The sequence below is a fragment of the Gopherus flavomarginatus genome, chromosome 4 (genome assembly GCF_025201925.1).
Source record: "Gopherus flavomarginatus isolate rGopFla2 chromosome 4, rGopFla2.mat.asm, whole genome shotgun sequence".
Lineage (NCBI taxonomy): Eukaryota > Metazoa > Chordata > Testudines > Testudinidae > Gopherus > Gopherus flavomarginatus.
Window position 1 is genome coordinate 186,053,502 of NC_066620.1, and position 22,707 is coordinate 186,076,208.

At 42.6% G+C, this 22,707-nt stretch overlaps 1 protein-coding gene across 3 annotated transcripts in view; it reads right to left on the reverse strand.

Annotated features, from left to right (window-relative positions):
• Positions 1-22,707, reverse strand: part of MBOAT2 (membrane bound O-acyltransferase domain containing 2) — a 219,997-nt gene that overhangs the window by 68,069 nt on the left and 129,221 nt on the right. The window contains exons 4-5 of one of the 3 annotated variants that reach the window (XM_050950800.1): positions 7,659-7,754; positions 3,135-3,190 (exon numbers count right to left, since the gene is read on the reverse strand). The exons of 1 other annotated variant lie outside the window; for it this stretch is intronic. In XM_050950800.1, coding sequence (XP_050806757.1) covers positions 3,135-3,190; positions 7,659-7,754 — 152 coding nt within the window. The remainder of the gene's footprint in view (positions 1-3,134; positions 3,191-7,658; positions 7,755-22,707) is intronic. One more of the 3 variants, XM_050950801.1, reaches the window with a different exon arrangement.

Here is a 22,707-nt window from a genome sequence, read left to right on the forward strand (position 1 = left end):
CTTCTCTAGTAGCCCTGGTCTCTGGCTGTGCAAATTCAGCCTCCAGGCATTGAACCTCGGAGGCCCATTCCTGACTGAACGTTTCACCCTTCCCTTCACAAATATTATGGAGGGTACAGCAAGCGGATACAACCGCAGGGATGCTGCTTTCCCCCAAGTCTAGCTTCCCATACAGAGATCGCCAGTGCCCTTTTAAACGGCCAAAAGCACACTCCACAGTCATTCGGCACCGGCTCAGCCTGTAGTTGAACCAGTCCTTGCTCCTGTCAAGCTTCCCTATATATAGTTTCATGAGCCAAGGCATTAACGGGTAAGCAGAGTCTCCAAGGATCACAACAGACATTTCAACGTCCCCTACTGCGATCTTCCGGTCTGGGAAAAAAGTCCCTGAGTGCAGCTTCCTGAACAGGCCAGTGTTCCGAAAGATGCGTGCATCATGCACCTTTCCAGGCCAGCCTGTGTTAATGTCAATGAAATGCCCACGGTAATCCACAAGAGCCTGGAGAACCATAGAGAAATACCCCTTCCGATTAACGTACTCGGATGCTAGGTGGGGTGGTGCCAGAATAGGAATATGCATCCCATCTATCGCCCCTTCACAGTTAGGGAAACCCATTTGTGCAAAGCCATCCAGAATGTCCTGCACGTTCCCCAGAGTCATGGTTCTTCTTAGCAGGATGCGATTAATGGCCCTGCAAACCTGCATCAAAACGATCCCAACGTTCGACTTTCCCACTCCAAACTGGTTCCCGACCGATCGGTAGCTGTCTGGAGTTGCCAGCTTCCAGATTGCAATAGCCACCCGCTTCTCCACCAGCAGGGCAGCTCTCAATCTTGTGTCCTTGCGCCGCCGGATGGGGGCGAGCTCAGCACACAGTCCCATGAAAGTGGCTTTTCTCATCCGAAAGTTCTGCAGCCACTGCTCGTCATCCCAGACTTCCATGACGATATGATCCCACCACTCAGTGCTTGTTTCCTGAGCCCCAAAGCAGTGTTCCACAGTGCTGAGCATTTCCGTGAATGCCACAAGCAATGTCGTGTCGTACGCGTCAGGCGACTCGCTATCATCATCGGACTCCTCATCGCTTTGGAGCTTAAGGAATAGCTCAACTGCCAAACATGATGTGCTGGCGAGACTCGTCAGCATATTCCTCAGCAGTTCGGGCTCCACTTCCCACAGAAATCACGCTGCACATAAACCGTTGGGAGAGTCACAATGGCGCCAAATGTGGACGGAAAAACAAGGACTGCTGGGATGTGAAGCGATGCATCACGGGGCGTTGGGACAGGAAGCAGAATGACCCACACCCTTCCGTCCCCTTCCCACAACCCACGGCGCCAAAATGGGATGAGGTGCTCTGTGGGATAGCTGCCCATAATGCACCACTCCCTACAGTGCTGCAAATGTGGCTACACTGCAGCGCTGGTAGCTGTCAGTGTGGCCACACTCCAGCGCTTTCCCTACACAGCTGTATGAAGACAGCTGTAACTCCCAGCGCTACAAGTGTAGCCAAGCCCTGAGAGACTTTGAAGTGAAACAGTCATAGGTATGACAGCAGTTAGGACTAAGTGAATGGAAGAAGTCCTTGTGCTTTGCACTGATAAGGTATAAATACAGAACTCACTGGAGATAGGCCTAGTCAGTCATTGTCATTCTTTCCTCTCCCTCCTACATTGTCAACATAAGCTGTGTTCAATATAAACTGCAAGATACTTAGAGTAGAGGCCTATCCTTATGCATGTGAAGAGACATGCAAATCTAGGGGGTTGAAGCAATAACATTTAATTCAATAAAATAAAATAAAATTAAAATGGAGCCAGAAAACAGAGACTGGAGGACACCATTATAGACAGTTGAAAAATTTGACATAATTTGAAAAACAAACCCCAATTATTTTACAACAAATGCATTTATTTAAAAATTCTCTCACTGGACTAGTTTCATGAGATATACATCACATTTTCATTAACGTCCCCAAGGGGAAACAATCACAGAGCTTATTCAAGCATACTTCAGTGCTACACAAACAATATAATGCACAACAGCTGAAATAACAGAGGATTGTCTAGCCACAATTTCAGTTCATTTTAAAGGTTTTTAAAAACAGTGGATCGGAAGTTTCTTAAACTGTTTCAATGGAACAGGTAAGTTTCTTAAACCTGTTTCAGTGGAAAAGATAGTTTACCCCAGCCACTTGTGGTTATAATCCCAGAAGTCATCCTTTCAATATTTAATCTGGTCTCTAAGCATTTTAAAATTGATTAAAGTAGTTTGAGTGGAAGGCACATTGTCAGTGTTTTTCATGGTGCACACTATCATTCTTACTTCTCAAAGTGACCAAGAAATCAAACTAGCTCACAAAATAACCTGATACCAATCATTTCTTTCCGTCCCACCCTTAAGAATCACTTCTATATATTGTCACACACTGGGACAATTCACTTCCTGTCAACTTTTCTCTAGCCATTTAAGACATATATATACACAACTATGAAGCCTCTTTGTTCATGCCTAAACTTGTTTGTAATATACAATTGACATATTATAGTTCTGTTCATATTATATCCAATAAAAATTAAAATTCACAGAGTCTTATACAAGATTATTAAACATAGCACGGAACAAAATTAGGAAAAGAAGAAGAAAGTATTGACTTTCTTCTCTACTTACTCCCTTTTTAGTAAAAGTGGTATTTATGTCATGTAAAGTCACAGCAACTAGTGCCTGTTCTACCAATTTGTGAATCCAGTGCTGATCTCTGAATTTGGAGATTCTGTTTTGCTAACTCATTAGATATCCATGTCCCAGCCCAAAAGAGGGCAGAGGATGCCAGGCCAATCTTTTGGTGATGTGGTATCTTCTGAACAATAAGACTTGTTTTCAGAGCTTGCATTCTGTGCAAGCTACCATGGTTTTTGCTGAATTGGTCCCTTATCAAATATTTACAGAACCAACAATTGAGATACCAAAACAAATTTCTCCCATCAGGCCCTCCCACCCGCAGATGTGTAGTGGGATAATAAAATTCACAGCACAAATACGTGGTTTAATTTTCTGAATTAAACTGAAGGGAAATTATAAAAAATACATTGTGAAGAATTAAAGTCAAAGAATGCAGTTCAAAAAGTCTTACCATCGTGAATCTCATAAGCCAGACTAGTGATTTTCTGTGTAATTATCATCATTGGGCTGTTACAAGGGAAAAAATAAAGATATTTTAAATAAGAATATCCATGTTTTAATTTCACATTTAAAATTGGGAATAGGTTAAACTAGCAATCCCCACTGGAAGAGGACAAAATGTCTAACCACTGGAGCTTAGATCTTGGCCTTATGTTTACACAGTGAGCAGAAAATATTCCTTACATACAGCAGGTCAGTCCACTGAAGAGCCAAGATCTAGAACTGTCCAGGATTTAAGCAGTTTGGTAAAGCAATGCATATATTTTGCTGAATTGGGTCCTAAATGTTTAAATAAATTAGGGAAAATTTCCAGAAATTTAACTGAAGAAAATATAAATTCACGGGGGGTGGGTGGGTTTATTTATTTTAAGGGGAAGGAGTAAGTGGCAAAGGGCACAGAAGATTATTTCTTTGTTATAAATTAGCAACAGCAGCAGTATGCATAGGACAATAGCAATCCCTGCAGTGAATATATGGCTATAACTCACTTAAGAAGCTCAGCTGAAATCAAAACCCAGGACAGCAAATCTCAAGAATTAATTTGGCCACAATTCACAACAAAAACATCTTTTTTAATAATACGTAACTAACTTTGAAAAATTGAAGTAATTTATTTGGATGTAATAAAAAAGTAACAAGATATGAAGCAGAGAACTATTTATGGATATCTTGGTACATTTAATTTTTCCATATAAAGATTTTACTGTAATTACATAATATTAACTAGTTGTAAAGCTTTTTCTCTCATATTCGAAAGAAAATACAAGCAGCTGGAACTTTTAACGTAATAAACCACCTTTCATTTGTATGGGTATCTAACGTTTAGAAAATTATTACCAAAAGGCAGAAGTATGTATTAATATACATACTTCTCAGTTTACAAGAGCTAGTTCTACACTTTCACAGATGACCACATTGCTAAAGAAGTTTGCTATAGTTAATGCTGATGTGATTTCTGAAGTCATATTGCAGGCATGTGACTTAAACTATGCTGTTCTTGACCTTATCCTTACTATTTTTGTTTTGTTTTTACTTTGGTTATTTATCCTTTTATTTATTCCAAGACAAAAAAAATTACATTGACATAGAGTTAAGGTTGAAAGTACATATTGATAACTTAGGGTATGTCCACGCTGCAATTCCAGGTGTAACTGCAGCATTAGTACACATGCCCAAACTAGCTTTACTCACATTAGCACAGCCAAAAACAGCAGTGTAGCAGGACAAGCTTCCGCAAACACACCTTGGACTGCAGTGTAGACATACCGTTACAGGTTTAAAAGAGCAAGTTACAGAGATGTTGCAGCTGTCACTAAACCAAACATTACAAACCCAGGAAATTCAGAGTTAAAGCACTACTGGTGATTATTCCTTCTATTTATATACTTGAATTATTTGACTTTTTAGCTGTTATATGCCCAGGAATGCCCTTCCAAAGAGTAGCAGGAATGTGAAGTTAGCTGCTGCTTAGGTCATGGTGACTTAAGATTTAGTATACGGTCGCAATCTTAGTAATACAGTAACCTACTCAGCTTCTACATTATGCACAGTTTGTGGTATTTTTTTACTCTGTGTTGTGTGTTCTGAACTGTAGTATTTTTCTTAGTGTATTCTGTTGGTATTGAATATCTACTGAGCATTTCTACTATGCCCATCACATGGTAGCTAGATGCCTACATGATTATGCCACCAATCCCCAAACAACTAAGAGTCTGGAAGGTAAACCACGTGTCAAATTAATGTTGCAATATACATGAGTATTTTCCTGCAACTGCCTGTTCCACTTTTTACAGAATTGTGCCCCTGTTTGAGGCAGCTTAGTCTGCAGTTTATTGGCCCTATCCATCACTGTGTAGCCCTCCCAGTATTTTTGTGTTTTAGTAGGTCAAACTGTTCACTGTGTATGAATTTTTTATTACTTTTTTAGAAAGTCTGTGCAGCTAGAACAGGGTTGGAAATTCACACACAGAGAGACACACACACAAAAGGTAACAGTTTACAGAACAGGAATATGAGCAATTGGTTAAAGCCCCTGGCCTCCAAGTGACAAAATACAATAATTGAATAGGGACAGGAAAGCACCACCTGAGTTAAGTAAGAGCTGGAAGAAATAATTGGACTGGGCAATTCCCTTCTATTAATTATGTATTTTTAAAAGACACAGACTACAATACATCTGGGCCTATGTCCAACTATAAGTGGACTTTCTACTTGTTTCAACCAAATCTACTGGGTCTAAATTAATTTCTGATATAAATTCACTGATTTATTCCAAATGTGGAATAAATATGGCCTATTCTGTTCTATCACACTTCACACTCTATTTGAGACTCTTACTAGTTGTACCAAGTAACATCAACATCTGCTTTGGAGACTAAATAATTGATGACAAGAAAAAATTATGGGACTGCATCTAACCAATGGCTTAGGTATGTGTTTTGCCCGTACGTGAATCTCAGTATTGCCAACCCCGAGCATTCATAACACAGGTCAGATCCTCCAAAGTTATATGCCTGGCTTTAAAATAGTAAGATCTGAAATATAATAAATTTTACATTTGCCTTCAAGTTTGTGAGCCTTTAGAATTCACATTTTAAAGCTTTTCTCCACAGTCATGAGAGCTAGAAGCTTTCAGTCATAAAAAAAGTAAACTAAGATTATCATATAATCACTTCTCACCAGGTGCTGGGACTTTAAGGGGAAAAAACGCCTAATATTGTGAGACTCTGCTTCTTTGGAAACTAACTCAAAAGTTTCTATATGATATACTGGTCCCTTCTCTGCCTTAAATTGGATGACTCAAGCAGTAGCTCCCTGCAAAAGCTCCACAGATATATTACTAGATACCATTCTTCATCATCTTTCTATTTCTACTTCCCCTCATAATGATTAACATTTAAATCAGTCTTCTACTATGAATTCTTTCAGCCATGTCTTGCAAAATACAAGTCCCTCTCATTCTTATCTTCTGTGATACCCACAACCATTGATCTGGCAGAAGATTCTATGCAAAACAGACACCAACAGGATATCACAGATCTGATAAGGAGGAAGAACGCTGTAACAATCTCAATCTTTCCTCCCAAGAAACAGTCTTTGTCTTTGCCACTCTCAACACTGAGACCGATCCTCTGCTTTAGCACCCCAAAAATCTTATTTCTTAGTCTGTAAAATTCACATGACAGAGCACCAAGGCACTCGCTGGTGAACAAGAGGTCTCAATTCAGCTTCCACAAATGCTCATGGACATTCTATAAATTGGTTGCTTAAGAACAGGAGGATGCCTTTGAGAAGATCAGGCTCCACATCCTGAATCATTGGACTAAGGTGGAGCCCAAGCTACAAAGTTTTGTTTCCTGTCCTGCTTATGATAATTTCTTTTCATTTTTTGTTTTAGTACTATTTCTTGAAATAAAAGACGTGCTATCTACCTCTATGTATTTCTGATGGAACATTCCACCGACTTACAAGTTCCCAGAAAACATATGTTGAACTATATAAGTTTGTGACTCTGGTAAAACTCAGTAAACTGTTGAGTTTGAAATCAATGTGCTTAAAATGCCAACAGTTATCACAGTAGATACAACATTTCAGATACTACTGGAAGCTCTTGATAAGTTTTCACATTTTAATCAGAAGCTACTGGAAATAATTCAAATTATTCCAAAAAATGCTTGTCACTTTTCAGATTCCACTAGTATTCCCAAACCAGTACTGTATGGACTTGATCCAAAACCCATTGACTTCTATGGGAGGCTTTCATTAAGTTCAATGAGCTTTGGATGAGCACTTACATACTTGAAGGAAGTTATTTATATATGGTGGGCAAATGGCACTATTTGAACTGTTTAGTATAAATTCTATATTTCCTGACAGAATTTTTTAATATTAATACACTGTGTGCTCCCTTTTGCTTTCTGACTTCAAGTCCAGGAGTCTGGGAAGAAAAATAGCATCATAAATAATATCAACTAGCTCTTATATAGTGCTTTTCAGCAGTAGATCTCAAAGCAATTAAAGGAGGCCAGCATCATAATCCCAATTCTCAAATGGGGAAACTGAGGCACACAGCAGGAAAGTGGCTTGCTCAAGGTCACCCAAGAGGCTACCAACAGAACCAGGAGCAGAACCAACATCTCCTGAGTCCCAATCCAGGGCTCCACTAGGGAATATGGTCTTCAATGCTATTGACTTTTAAACTTTCACTTTTAAGTTAAATTAGCATGTAAATACTATTGAATTAGTGCTTTTTAACTCTGTGCCTTGCAAAAATAGATTTGCTGTAAAACCACTTATTGGATTTTTTTGCTGCCCAAAATATTGCAGGTAGTGACAGAAACTTAGAATAACTCAAATTTCAGTTACTATCATCCAACAATTTACCATCAGAGTAAATACAGTATCACATCAGACAAGCTGTACTATATGTTGTTGTTGGGTTGTGGGGGAAATGGAGTATATAATTTTTTCTTACCCAGAAAAATCAGCAGAATATTGTCCATAATCAAAGATATAGACTCTAGTAATTTGGCACATAGTGAGGTATCCCAAAGCAAAAACAAAGCAATATCTGCAAAGGAAAAACAATTATATTTTATTTAGTTACTCCAAAAAGGCTATCAATCAAATGCAAACATATTGCTCCAATGTTCCAAGTCACTTGCAGTTTGTGTTTGGAGTAAAAACATTCACATTTTATCTATTAAGGCAGAGCAGTTAGTTAAGTAGATTAATTTTTTCATACTTTTTGGCAAGTATTACACAATTTCAAGTTTTAATGCACCCAAATTCTATATATAGTCCCACAATACCACTAAAAAATTGCTAACCTAGGACAAACAATGGTTCATTTTCCACAGGGTGTGCAAAACATACCACAGAAAGCATCTATTGTGGCAATTTATTCATAGTGTGTGTACATTCATATGCATACATGCAACCATAATTCAAACTGCTGTTATAAAATCTGCAAGTGCTATAACAATGGAAAGAATCCAGTCAACAACATTAATCCTTTTCCTCTCCCTTAAAGTTTAACAACAAAAATTGATACACAAATATTCTGTTAACTTACATATTAAACTCCTCAGTGAGATTCCTTGATTCTACTACACTCAAAACCTGAGCACTGTACATCCACTGCAGCTGTTCTAGTAGGGATTAGAACTGACAATTAACTTCTGTTTTAAACAAGCACATTAGTGCATGTATTAAAAAACAGTGCATTTACGTCTCAAATTAGAATTGAGATATAAGAAACCATAGATGTATAACAAATACATTTTACACAAATGTTGACACACAGTATGCAATAGCAGTGGCAACTTTTATAGTAGGGTTGGCGGGAGAGCTGCACAGTGATCTCCCACCTCTCTGCAGCATGGCCTGTGCTCCCCAATGCCATGCTGGAGTCTCTACGTTTATCTGACAAATAAAATCTGCAGAAATTTAAAATATTGTGCTCAGAATTTTTATTTTTTTGGTGCAGAATTTTAAATTCAGGAGTACCACCAACATCTTACAATCTTAAACCTTAATCCTTCAAACACTTAAGAATATATTTCACTACCATTAGTCCCATCGTTACAATGGAACTAATCACAGTAGTAAAGTTAAGCATGCACATAACTGTTTGCAAGATCAGGGCTGTAGGCCGTGACACAGGTTCTGGATAGACATAGGGGTCTGGGGATGAGGGGTCTGATGTGCAGGAAGGGTGCTCCGGGCTGAGACCGAGGGATTCGGAGGGCAGGAGGGGGATCAGGACTGGGGCAGGGGGTTGGGGCATGGGAGGAGGTCAGGGATGCAGGCTCTGGACGGTGTTTACCTCAAGCAGCTCCCGGAAGCAATGGCATATCCCCCCTCTCTGGCTCCAACGCGGAGGCGCAGCCAGGTGGCTCTGCGCACTGCCCCGTCCCCTCTTCAGCTCTTCCATGGGGGCACGGCATGGGCCAGGCAGCTCTGCACACTGACCCATCCGCAAGCGCTGCCCCTGCAGCTCCCATTGGCCGTGGTTCCACGGGGGCAGTGCTTGGGGCTAGGGCAGCATGCAAAGCCCCCTGGCTGTCCCTACGTGTAGGAGCTGGAGGGCGGACATGCTGCTGCTTCCAGGAGCTGCGCAGAGCCACGGCACGCACGGAGCCAGGCAAGCCCCTGACACTGCTCCCCAGCAGATGCTAGAAGGCCAGATTAAAACATCTTATGGGCTGGATGCAGCCCGCAGGCCATAGTTTGCTCACCCCTAAACTAAGATAATAAATGGTATGAAGAGACCAATTAATTGACTTAAAACAAATAGTTAACAACATGACAGAAGTATTTAAACCATATAGAGATTTTTATAAAATTAAGCACTATCTAGTATTTAAGGTTGGCTGCATATACCAAAATTTAAACATATGTCATGTAGTTAAGAGGAACATATTGTAGCCAGTGATTTTAGTTTATCCATTTATTGTGTGATGTTATAATTAATCCATACGTTATGCCATATATATTCATTGGTTGTTAATTAGAGTTGATTTATAGGATTATAAAAGAATGACTGATCTATATTTAGAGGTATTATGTAGTAGATATGAGTAAGACAAGCTGAAATACAAGAAACTGTGGGCTGAGGCCTGCAAGACTTTAGCTTAGCTATTTTAGACCTTGGAGACAAGAAATGAGGATGTAAGTTAATGACCGAGAAATAACCTGAAAAATTATAGGAAAAGAAGTACCAACTGGTAATATCATGAAAATGTAGCTGGAAAAGTTAAATTTAAATTACAAAATGCTGCAACAACAAATCTTGTCTCTAACATGTGCCTTAACTGCAAGTTAAAGGTGGTATGTCAACGGGAACCTACACAGCCTATAGAATTCGGTGTCACTTGTGTTTCTAAGAGACACAGACCACTAAGAAAGAGAGGGTTGAAAATTCCATGTACATGAGCAGAATGTAGGTATAGACAGACTGACAGCATAAAAAAGGTGCCCAGAGCAAGAAAATTGAGCTTCCTATGGGAAACTCGAGCAGGAACCACTCCCGTATTGATGATCAATTCATGAGAGAGCCAACAGACTCTAACACCATCTAGGACAGGGGTCTCAAACTCAAATGACCATGAGGACCACATGAGGACTAGTGCATTGAACCGAGGGCTGTTTCACTGACACTCCCCCTCGCTGCCTCTGGCCCCACCCCCACTCCACCCCTTCCATTAGGCCCCGCTCCTGCCTCACCTCTTTCCACCCCTTCCCTGCCCCAATCCAACCCCTTCCCCGAAGTCCCCACCCCAACGCTGCCCCCAGGGGGTGCAGATGGTATGCTGGGTGCGCAGGGGGCTCAAGGCAAGGCATTGGTGGGTGGGGTGCAAGAGGGTGAGGGATGCTGCAGGTGGCTCAGGGCAGGGAGTGCAGGAGGGGTGCAGGATGCGGCACGGGACTCAGGGCAGGGAGTTGGGGTGCAGAAGGGGCGTGGGATGTGGCAAGGGGCTCAGGGCACTGGGTTGGGGTGTAGGATGTGGCAGGGGGCTCAAGGCAGGGGGCTGGGGTGTGGGATGTGGCGGGGGGTTCAGGGCAGGGGTTGGGGTGTAGGAGGGGTGTGGGATGTGGCAGAGGGCTCAGGGCAGGGGGTTGGGGTACAGGGGGGGGGGATGTGGCAGGGGGCTCAGGGCAGGGAGTTAGTGTGCAGGTTCCAGCCTGGCACCGCTTACCTAGTGCGGCTCCGGGGTGGCAGTGGCGCACACCGGGGCCAGGCAGGTTCCCTGCCTGCCTGCCCTGGCTCCGGCCCCACACTGCTCCGTTCCAGGAAGCAGCTGGAACAGTGTCCCTGCAGCCCCTGGGAGAGGGGGAGAGGCTCAGGGTTCTGTGCATGCGCTGCTCTTGCCGCTCCTCCAGGTACCTCCCATGAAGCTTCCATTGGCCACGGTTCCCTGTTCCCGGCCAATGGGACTGCGGGGGGGCAGTGCCTGGAAGGAGGTAGTGCAGGAGCCCTCTGCCTCCTTCCCCCTCCCCAGCCTGAAGGGGCGTGCTGCCAGCTGCTTCAGACAGCGGCGTGAGGCTCACAACACCACAGGGGGCAATCCCACGGGTAGGCAGAGGGGTGGGGGGGGGGCCGCACAGGGAGCTTGGCAGGCCGTGTGTTTGAGACCCCTGATCTAGGAGGACATGAATATGTCTGAAGGTACATCGTACTTATCTTTATTAATTGTATATGCTGTGACATTTATAACTTTGTTGATAACTTTAATAAAACTACTAAAAGATCAGTGCTGTTGTAATCATATGTGTTATTTGCCTATGGTTTCATGTGTTCCTATAGGCTTTAGATCTAGAACAGATGTAACTTTACTGAACTTGAGACTGTGGCTACCAGAGCAGAATCCACTGGAGTATAATTAACATTAAATAGAATAAAAGGCTACAATATGTAAAAATAAAATTATTTGGCACAGAGTAACACTTAATAGCATCAATAAGGGAAGACTTTTGCCTCTACTCTTTCCTGGATGCTTTAAGAGAAATCACCAAAAAAATTGAGAATTCTTCTGTAATTCATTACCACCTGTCCCTTCACTTCTCTCTCTCTAAGATCAGTCCTGAAAACATAATTAATGAAGAAAAATTGTTAATTTCAAGGAGCTAAATTAGCTAACTTTGTCTCCCACTTTCTAAATCAGTGATAGAACATCTTAGTTACTGTACAACCCTTAAATATGTAAAGGTTTGGAAATTCTGATTTTAAGTTTGTCAGGAATTATGATGATCTTACGGTTAGCTTGTAAGTTTTGCAGTAAGCCAATTGTTATAAGTGGGAAAGGGTAGAGTAACATTTTCCCCCAGCAAAGAGGTAAAGGTTCTACCATCACATGCCCCCCTGCAGAATGTGCATGAAGACAAGCTTCCAAGTGTTCTTCAAAGGAAGCCTTGTCTGTATGTAACAAAGTCACCACAACCCTCCAAGATTATTCAACCTCCTGGTCAAAGACAGATGGAAATAAGAACTGCTACTCATCACATTACCTGAGCATTCATGAGCTGTCATGAATCTCACTAACAAAGCTGGGTGTAACCCTTCCTTCAGTAATTGATATAACCATAATATTACACACTCTAGATGCTACCCACCCAAATGAAATCACTCAAGTCTCAAACATGCCAACCCAACCCTGTTAAGGCAAATAAATGACACCATCCAAACAGAAGGAAGGAGACAAAAGAAATGGAATTTTAAATACTGATGTCACTTCAGCCCTGAGAGTATGTAAGCAACTGTCCAACACCACCTTTTCAGATCACACAGAAAGGAAAGATCTGAGAAACTGGTTTGAAATGTCATTTCAGCCTGTCAGGGTCCACAAACGGCTCAACAAAACCTCACAGTCAATGGTAGAGAAGTCATCTCAGAGATTTGGGGAGCATGAGCATACACACTTGATCTCTTGGCAACACCAAGTCACTGATCAACCACCTGTGAAATTATTGCAGTCTCCATGCCTAGAACAAGAGCCTGATTAAAAGGGTCAAGTAAACTACAAGAGACTAGATGGCACTGCTTTGCTACAAATTAGCTTCTAAAGAGAAGGTTAGAATGTTAATTACTAGACTGTCAGTGTCTACAAATAGATTCTGAAACAGATGCCTTCCTGGCACAATGGCCTCAAGGAAGATATTAATCTCTATCGAAGCTGGTTTCAACATTCCTCACTCCTATCCCTCTTGCTTTCACCAGCCACAAGGGCCAGGGTTTCATCTCACAGCTCTCTTGTATTAGAGACAAGATGGATGAGATAATATCTTTTATTGGACCAACTTCTGTTGGTGAGAGAGACAAGCGATCACTTTATATCTGAATCATAGGAGATTAGGGTTGGAAGAGACCCCAGGAGGTCATCTAGTCCAACCCCATACTCAGCAGGACCAACCCCAACTAAATCATCCCAGCTAGGGCTTTGTCGATCAGTCCTCATCCTCAGAGGAAACCTGCAGAACACTTTAAAAAGACGAGCCTGGGAACTTAAATTCATAATGCTGGTAGACACTAAAAATCATGGACTGAACAGAGACGTTGGATTTATCACTTACTAACCCCTTTTTTTGGTCCTGTAACTGCAGAGGTATTAACGGGCCACTCTATCTTTAATATGTGCTAAGTACTTATGTTAAACAATCTGTTCCACCCTGGAGTTAGCTGTGATGCTTGGAGTACCTTTCCTAGACCTGAAGCAGAGCTGTGTGTAAGCACAAAAGCTTGTCTCTCTCACCAACAGAAGTTGGTCCAATAAAAAAAATATTATCTCACCTCCCCTACCTTGTCTCACCAATATCCTGAGGCTGAAATGACTACAACTACACTGCATACAGGTCTCTTGTGTGAAATTCTTATTTTAAAACAGATAACTACACATTCTACCATTTCCCAGTTTCATGCTAACAAAGGTCAGTATTCTTAGTTTTGATGTACCAGAACAATCTGCTCAGGCAAGAAAAGTATTTTCAGATAATCAACTGGACACATGCTAACCATCATAACCTGCGTGGTAACATTTCTTGTGCAAATATCTGTATGCATTTTAAAATTGAAAAAAAATTAAATGACACCTATTGGTAATTTGACTGTAGGAGTATAGCAAAATAATGTCTAAATTTTGTAAAAAAATCATCTAAACCAAAACTTACCCTCATAAGTTAGTACTGATCTTGCCTCAATATTGCTTATGTTACCTGAAAATTCAGTACAGTAACTCCTTGCTTAACGTTGTAGTTATGTTCCTGAAAAATGCTACTATAAGCGAAACGATGTTAAGCGAATCCAATTTCCCCATAAGAATTAATGTAAATGGTTAGGTTCCAGGGAAATTTATATTTACACACACACACACACCATAAGTTTTTAACAAACAACTTAATACTGTACACAGCACTGATGATTGTGAAGCTTGGTTGAGGTGGTGGAGCCAGAGGGTGGGATATTTCCCAGGGAACGCCTTGGGATATGATGAACTAGTATTCGTCTGAGCCCTCAAGGGTTAACACATTGTTGTTAATGTATCCTCACACTCTACAAGGCAGAACAAATGGAGGGAGGAGACAATAGACACATAGCAATGGCTGTAAACGTTCCCTGTGGAAACTGAAAGTGATGATGAACCCACGCTATTCCACTGGAGCACACCACTCCCTCCACACACACACACATTGCCCCTTTACGCATGCTGACCTCACTCTAAATACACTGTTTTTTCAAGCAGATCAGCAAGTTGAGATAGCAACTGCTGCCAGCAAGCTCCTTCCATCCTGAGGCCTGTCATATGCTCCGCCCCACCCCCCCCCGGCTCTGTGGAGATGGGGTACAGGCATGGGGGGCAATAACGGGGAGTGGGGGGACACCCTGACATCAGCAGCCCTCTTCCCTCAAACCTCCTGCAAGCAAGTCCCGAGAGCAGCTCCAAGGCAGAGGGCAGGAGCAACACATGGCAGTGTGGGGGAGGGACACCTGAACTACCTGGCAATTGATACACTGCTGGGTGGCTGCCACACAGGGAACTTCAGGGAGCTGACAGAGGGGCTGCTGGCCTACCCTGGTTTCAAGCCCCCCACCAGCTAGCTCCAACAGACTGCCCTTCCTGCAAGCAGTGGACAAAGCAGGCAGCTGCCAAACAACGTTATAAGGGAGCATTGCGCACCTTTAAACGAGCATGTTCTCTAATTGATCAGCGACATAACGAAACAACGTTAACCGTGAGGCCGTTAAGTGAGGAGTTACTGTATGAACCTATTTTCCCCACTAAATCAGTCAGTAATTCTAAACTGTACATTAATAGGAAAATAGTTCAAAACACAGGCAACGGCTTCTAATTTTCCCTGGGTGTGCTCAAGCCCTGCTCCACCCCAGGCCCCACCCCTTTCTCCTGAGCCTCCACCCTGCTCACCTCTTCCTGCCTCCGCTCCACCCCTGGTCCAACACCCACTCCAACCCTTCCCCCAAGGCCCCACCTCACCCCACCTCCTCTCGCCCCTGCTCCACCTCAACTCTTCCTTGCCTCTTTCCACCCCTTCCCCCGAGCATGTCTCATCCCTGCTCCTCCCTCTCCCTCCCAACACCTCCTCCATGCCATTGAATAGCTGCTGTTAGTCCCTGCTTTCAAATTCACATGGCTGGAGGGAAAATGCCCTTTGGCTGACATTTTTTCTTTGCAGTTCATGGTTGAATTTTGTCATTGTTTCATTAAACTTCATGCAGTTCAGCTACGAAAAACTCTACTCTCCTATCAAAATTACTCCTTGCCTTAGGTGAGGAAAATATTGTAATCAGTTACGACAAAGGGTGGACAAGGGGACTTTGGGCTGAGGATGGTAAATTTCTGGACAGATCTAAAGAGCTAATTTAGTTGTTGGAGTGTGTGAAAAACATTTCTGATACTGGCTTTTAAATTGTTGAAATAAAGCTGCTTTAAAATGGACTTGCATAAGAATTCAAACAATCAGAAAGTTGCATCATAGTATCTGATCACTGTACATGAGGAAGTGTACCAAACTCTAGTGAGCTAGTTAAAACTGCACTGAGGGAAACATGGTGATAGTCTTGAACTTTCTGGTTAGGCTGACCAGATAGCAAGTGTGAAAAATCAGGACAGGAGGTGGGGGGTAATAGGTGACTATATAAGAAAAAGCCCCCAAAATCGGGACTGTCCCTATAAAATCGGGACATCTGGTCACCCTATTTCTGGTTAAATGAAAATTGGCTCATTAATGAAGTCACTTAATTGAGGCTTAATAGATCACTTTGAAGATGAAAAGTGCTGTATAAATACCAAGCAGCATTATCTTTCTTAGTAAGTGCCGACTCCATGGGTGCTCCTAGCTGGTGCTTAGCACCCACCAACAGCCAAGCTCCCTTCTCTCCCTCTCCCCCCTGCTCCCATGCACCTACGGCCCATGCCGATCAACTCTTTCCCCTCCCTCCCAGCACCTCCCCCAGCACCGGAACACCCAGTTGAAAAGGAACCCTCCCCAGCCCGGTGAAAATGAGCAAGTGAGTGAGGGTGGGGGACAGTGAGTGATGGAGAGAGGGGGGATGGAGTGAATAGGGCAGGGCCTCGAAGAAGGGGCAGGGCAAGGGTGTTCGGTTTTGTGTGCTTAGAAAGTTGGCAACCCTATCTGGAATTAGAAATTATTTTCTCATCTATAACCACTAGGAATTGAATTATGTTTTCCATTTTAGAATTATAGCAGTAATTCACTCTAAATGTGGGCTACCAGAAGGTAAAAAGTCAATATTTATTTTACAGATAAACTTCAAGAAAAAACTGGCATGTGACTCTTTATTCAACAATTCTACAAATTAAGTCTTTTATAATAAACAGTTAAGAGGCATATTCATTTAGAACACATCTGGGCAAACATATCTAGGATTATTTCACAATACTTTTTTGTCAAGATAACCTGGTTTTATCTGTCAACTGAGTGCATCCACAAATATTAGTCAATCCAGTCCGGATGCAGTTCCAGTCATAAAGCACAGTAAAGCAAAGATAGGATTGACATGTGCAACAGTATATTTAAATAGAAGGCATATCAGCAGGGACATAAATGATTTAAGAAGTGTGATATATATTTTATTAATTCTTTTATAAAAGTTTGCTGATATTTTTGTACTAATCTCTTATATTAGGTTTTAGTGCTTTCCAAAGTTTATATTTCCGAAAGCACTGAACAAGTTATCAAGTAAATACACCATCCAAAGTTTTAAAATTGCTTTATTACAAAATGTTTAAAAGCATACATTTTGGACAATCTGTAATCCTCAGCAATACTCTACTACACATTAGTTGATGATCAAGGCAACTAATTTTACAGGGACTAGAAAAGAAACTAAGACTTCCTTTCTCACTGCTCCACATATATATTGCACTATGATATCATTGCTTGTTAATAATTCATTTGCCAAGTAGTTACATTGGTTGAAAAAATATCTTTTGAGTTTTTGATCTTCAGACCTTTCCACAAAAAAGCTCCAATCCTTTCAAATGACATGATTTTTTCTCTTTCATTGTTTCTGGCCACCTGATCTATGCATATTTTTCCATTCAACTTTTCCTTTGTATTGCTAAAAAGGCATAGGCCACACCTCATCAGACAGAATTATATTAACACTGGTAGTAATCATCACTGGAGGAGTCCAATGATTGATTCAGGAATCCAAACATTTAAAGGGGAGGGGCAAGAGCAGATTTGGTGGAAGGGACAATAAATCTCTTTAGTCCACCCTTATAATAGGGAGAAAAATAAATACAAATCACATCCTTCCTAATAGAGGCAACCTGGCCTTTTGCTCCCCCATCCCAAGAGAGATGCTGCAAGGCACTTCGATTCCAGAAAAGCCTTTCCCATAAAGCCATTTGAATACAGTTCCTTTTTACTGACAAACAAGTGGGTTGTGTCTAGGAATCCCCTCCACCTCTTAGGCCATGTCTACACTACAAACGTATGTCAACATAGCGGGGCACTTCCACCAATGGGAACCAAATTTAAAATGAAGACACATGCACAACTAGGTCGACGTAAACTGCCTTGTGTCAACCTAACTTTAGCCTAGACTAAGGCCTTTCTCTGCTTCTTTCCCCTCTCTCACTTCCTTTCCCTGTCTCTCTCAGTCCCCTGCACCTTCCTATGCATAGTAGTGATACAATAAGTAGTAATAAAGACATGGTCCCTGCCCAGAAGACCTTACATTGAGAAAAGCCTAGTGACATAAAAATGGTAGGGAAGAATGATACAATCAAAACACACACAAGTTTCATACATATGTTCTTTTGCTTTATAAATACACATATGTAAATTATGAACAACTTGTGTGATTCCTGTTCTTCCACCACTCTTCATGTATTGCTCACCTTCTTTGATTGTACATTCTTCAGGGCAAGGACCACATCTATATCTATGGACAGCACCTAGCTCGAAACCCAATCAGGGCACCAGGGCTCTACCAACGTATAAACATTGCAACTAAGAAACTTACTTTTCTTGTACGGGTTAGGGTGGCTACATATTTTGTGTAATGGCAGGACAACTGTATAATATTCTGCCTGAAGAATGGTGGGCATAGTTCTACAGAATTTGTATTTAAAAGATATCAGAGGGGTAGCCGTGTTAGTCTGGATCTGTGAAAGCAGCAAAGAATCCTGTGGCACCTTATAGACTAACAGACGTTTTGGAGCATGAGCTTTCGTGGGTGAATACCCACTTCCTCAGATGCATGTAATGGAAATTTCCAGGGGCAGGTATATATATGCTAGCAAGCAAGCTAGAGATAACGAGGTCAGTTCAATCAGGGAGGATGAGGCCCTGTTCTAGCAGCTGAGGTGTGAAAACCAAGAGAGGAGAAACTGGTTCTGTAATTGGCAAGCCATTCACAGTCTTTGTTCAATCCTGAGCTGATGGTGTCAAATTTGCAGATCACTTATTTGGACCGTGGTGTCAAGAAAGTGGACCTCCCGTGTAGATTGGTCCAGGCTGAGGTTGATGTTGGGGTGGAAGCTGTTGAAATCTTGGTGGAATTTTTCCAGAGTCTCCTTCCCATGGGTCCAGATGATGAAGATGTCATCAATGTAGTGTAGGTAGAGAAGGGGCGTGAGTGGACGAGAGCTGAGGAAGCGTTGTTCCAGGTCGGCCATAAAGATATTGGCATATTGTGGGGCCATGCGGGTGCCCATAGCAGTGCCACTGATCTGGAGATATATATTGTCATCAAATTTGAAATAGTTGTGTGTAAGTATAAAGGCACAGAGCTCAGCAGCCAATTGTGCTGTGGCATCATCAGGGATAGTGTTCCTGACAGCTTGTATTCCATCTGTGTGTGGGATGTTTGTGTAGAGAGCCTCTACATCCATGGTGGCTAGGATGGTGTTTTCTGGGAGGTCACCAATGCATTGTAGTTTCCTCAGGAAATCAGTGGTGTCACGGAGATAGCTGGGAGTGCTGGTGGCATAGGGTCTGAGTAGAGAGTCCATATATCCAGACAGTCCTTCAGTGAGAGTGCCAATGCCCGAGATGATGGGGCGTCCAGGATTCCACCCCACCCCACCATCAACCTCAGCCTGGACCAATCTACACGGGAGGTCCACTTTCTTGACACCACGGTGCAAATATGTGATGGTCACATTAACACCACCCTATATCGAAAACCTACCGACCGCTATGCCTACCTTCATGCCTCCAGCTTCCATCCCGGGCACATCACACGATCCATTGTCTACAGCCAAGCACTGAGGTACAACCGCATCTGCTCTAACCCCTCAGACAGAGACCAACACCTACAAAATCTCCACCAAGCATTCTCAAAACTACAATACCCGCACGAGGAAATAAGGAAACAGATCAACAGAGCCAGACGTGTACCCAGAAGCCTCCTACTGCAAGACAAACCCAAGAAAGAAACCAACAGGACTCCACTGGCCATCACATACAGCCCCCAGCTAAAACCCCTCCAACGCATCATCAAGGATCTACAACCCATCCTGGACAATGATCCCACACTTTCACAGGCCTTGGGTGGCAGGCCAGTCCTTGCCCACAGACAACCTGCCAACCTGAAACATATTCTCACCAGTAACTGCACACCGCACCATAATAACTCTAGCTCAGGAACCAATCCATGCAACAAACCTCGATGCCAACTCTGCCCACATATCTACACCAGCGATACCATCACAGGACCTAACCAGATCAGCCACACCATCACTGGTTCATTCACCTGCACATCCACCAATGTAATATACGCCATCATATGCCAGCAATGCCCCTCTGCTATGTACATTGGACAAACTGGACAGTCTCTACGGAAAAGGATAAATGGACACAAATCAGACATTAGGAATGGCAATATACAAAAACCTGTAGGAGAGCACTTCAACCTCCCTGGCCACACTATAGCAGACCTTAAGATGGCCATCCTGCAGCAAAAAAAACTTCAGGACCAGACTTCAAAGAGAAACTGCTGAGCTTCAGTTCATCTGCAAATTTGACACCATCAGCTCAGGATTGAATAAAGACTGTGAATGGCTTGCCAATTACAGAACCAGTTTCTCCTCTCTTGGTTTTAACACCTCAACTGCTAGAACAGGGCCTCATCCTCCCTGATTGAACTGACCTCGTTATCTCTAGCTTGCTTGCTAGCATATATATACCTGCCCCTGGAAATTTCCATTATATGCATCTGAGGAAGTGGGTATTCACCCACGAAAGCTCATGCTCCAAAACGTCTGTTAGTCTATAAGGTGCCACAGGATTCTTTGCTGTATTTAAAAGAGGATTTCACATCTCTGTGTTAAGATCCCCTTCTTCTGTTATATAAAGGCAACAGCATGAATATTAATTTCTCTTTATGTATATTAAGTTATTCTACTTCAAAAGGCAGCCTCCACCACAGTGTAATGTGAAATTGCTTTGATTTTTTTAGAAAATGTGGCTGAATAGCCTCAGCATAATTTGCTTATGCCAGTACCCCTGATGCTTTACTTCAGTGCCCAAAATGCTCCTGCCTCTTCTACTGTGTGTGCCAATGCACATTTACTAGAAAACAAATTCTTGTCTCCAAGAGTAGAACTGAATATGTAGTAATTACACATGAACTGTGTTAATTCTATTTATCATGACTAAATATCATGGTTCAGATAATTAATAAAAGATATTTGAAAAATGTTTTGAGTACTTTATGTCACATATTTGTCTTCACCGTACCTAAAGGAAAAAACACCCTACATGCTCAAGACAATCAATGAGGCCAATAATTTGTCATTACTCACCCTAAACTGTAATGACAGTTTTCAAGCATGAATCAATATATATTCCAATAAATATTTATAATTTTGACTAATTTTTGTTTTCATGCGATGAGTCAACTAGCACCAACCAATGCTGGCTGCACTTCTGGGAGACACCTTTAAAAATGCCAAGAATCCTACCACGGATACAATATTGAGATGCAGTAACTGTAGCCACTGAAGCAGGGAACAAGAAATCTGGAGAGCAAAGTGAATCAGCAGCAGAGTCAAGAAAAGAACTTATGATCTCAGGCAAATCACAACCCTCTTTGTGCTTCAATTGATCAGTCTCTGAATTGAAGAAAATATTAATCTTCATAGGCAGCGGGTGAAGCTTCCCCTTGGGGAGGCTAGCACCTGGCCCACCTCTTAGGAATGAGGCCCCGCCTCTTCTGGTAGAGGCCCCATCCCACCCCTCTGCTCTCAACCCCTCATCGTGGCCCCAGCCAGGGTGGAGGAGGGTGGCTGAGAGCTCGGCCCCCCCCCCCCCAACATGGCCCTGGCTGGGGTGAGGGTGTGGGGGCGGAGGGCTGAGAGATCAGTCTTGGTCAGGGTCGAGCTCTCAGCCTTGGCCGGGACTGCGACGAAGCACTTGGCCCTGGCTGGAGCTCCCTGGCTGGAGCCCCTCCCCCCATTCTGCCTCTTCTGCCTGCAGCCCTGACCATGGCCCCACCACCCCATTCTGTCCCTTCCCCTGCAGCACTGGCCCCATTCCATGCACGGCCCTGCCACGCCCCTTCCCCATGGCCCCGCCGTATTCCACCCCCATTCCTCCTCTCCCCCCATCACTCCTTCCCTCCTGCCCCCCACTGCGGCCCTGAGACTGGAAAAGTTCTGTGCCCCGAGCTCCTTTAGCCCTGAGGCCATAGTGGGGGAAGATTTGGGGGCCTCAAATCCACCCCTGCCCGTACCCCCAGAAGCAAGAGGTTTGGGGAGGCTTAGCCTCCCCCAGCCTCCATTACACACGACCTGTGTTCATCTTTGTAAGTCATGTGGAAATCAGAGGTGTACTGTCATGTGCACAGTATTTTATGCTCATTATAATTCCTACTGATTAACTTCCTAACATTCTAGGATCTCTTTGGTTTTCTCAGAAAAGTTGTTTGAACTGACAAATTATAAAAGAGCCAACTTTTTATAGCAAAATATGCCCAAACCAACATCTGATGTCCCAAACACAAGAAATGAGCTGTATAAGGCTTTTTCCAAGGTTCAGAACAGCAACAGAAAGAGTTTATTAATTAAAATGTTACTATGTGTAAATATAACTCTTATCTCTCAGATCACTTGAAGTATAGATAAGAAACAGCCATGCCTATATTAGCATAAAATTTGATCTTACAATTTTTAAAAAATAATAATTACAGTATTTTAGTATTTCAGCAGTACTTAAATCACCCTACACACACACACACACACACACACACACACACACACAATCCCTTATTCATTTTACAATGTGTAGCATTTCTGAGGCATTAGTTTCTGTTGACTTCAGAGATTGCCTTTGAATGGCAGATGTTTTCAACTGTTCTAACGGGAGATGAAGTGTCATAATGGAGAACCTGAACCTGCCATTTTGTAATTCACAAAAACTTGCTCCTATACTGGTGTGTGAAATAATCCTAGAATTTCACTCACAGATATTTCTACCTACAGTATCTGCCTACCTACTTACGCGGCATCACCAGCACCATAACAGCCAAGTGCTTT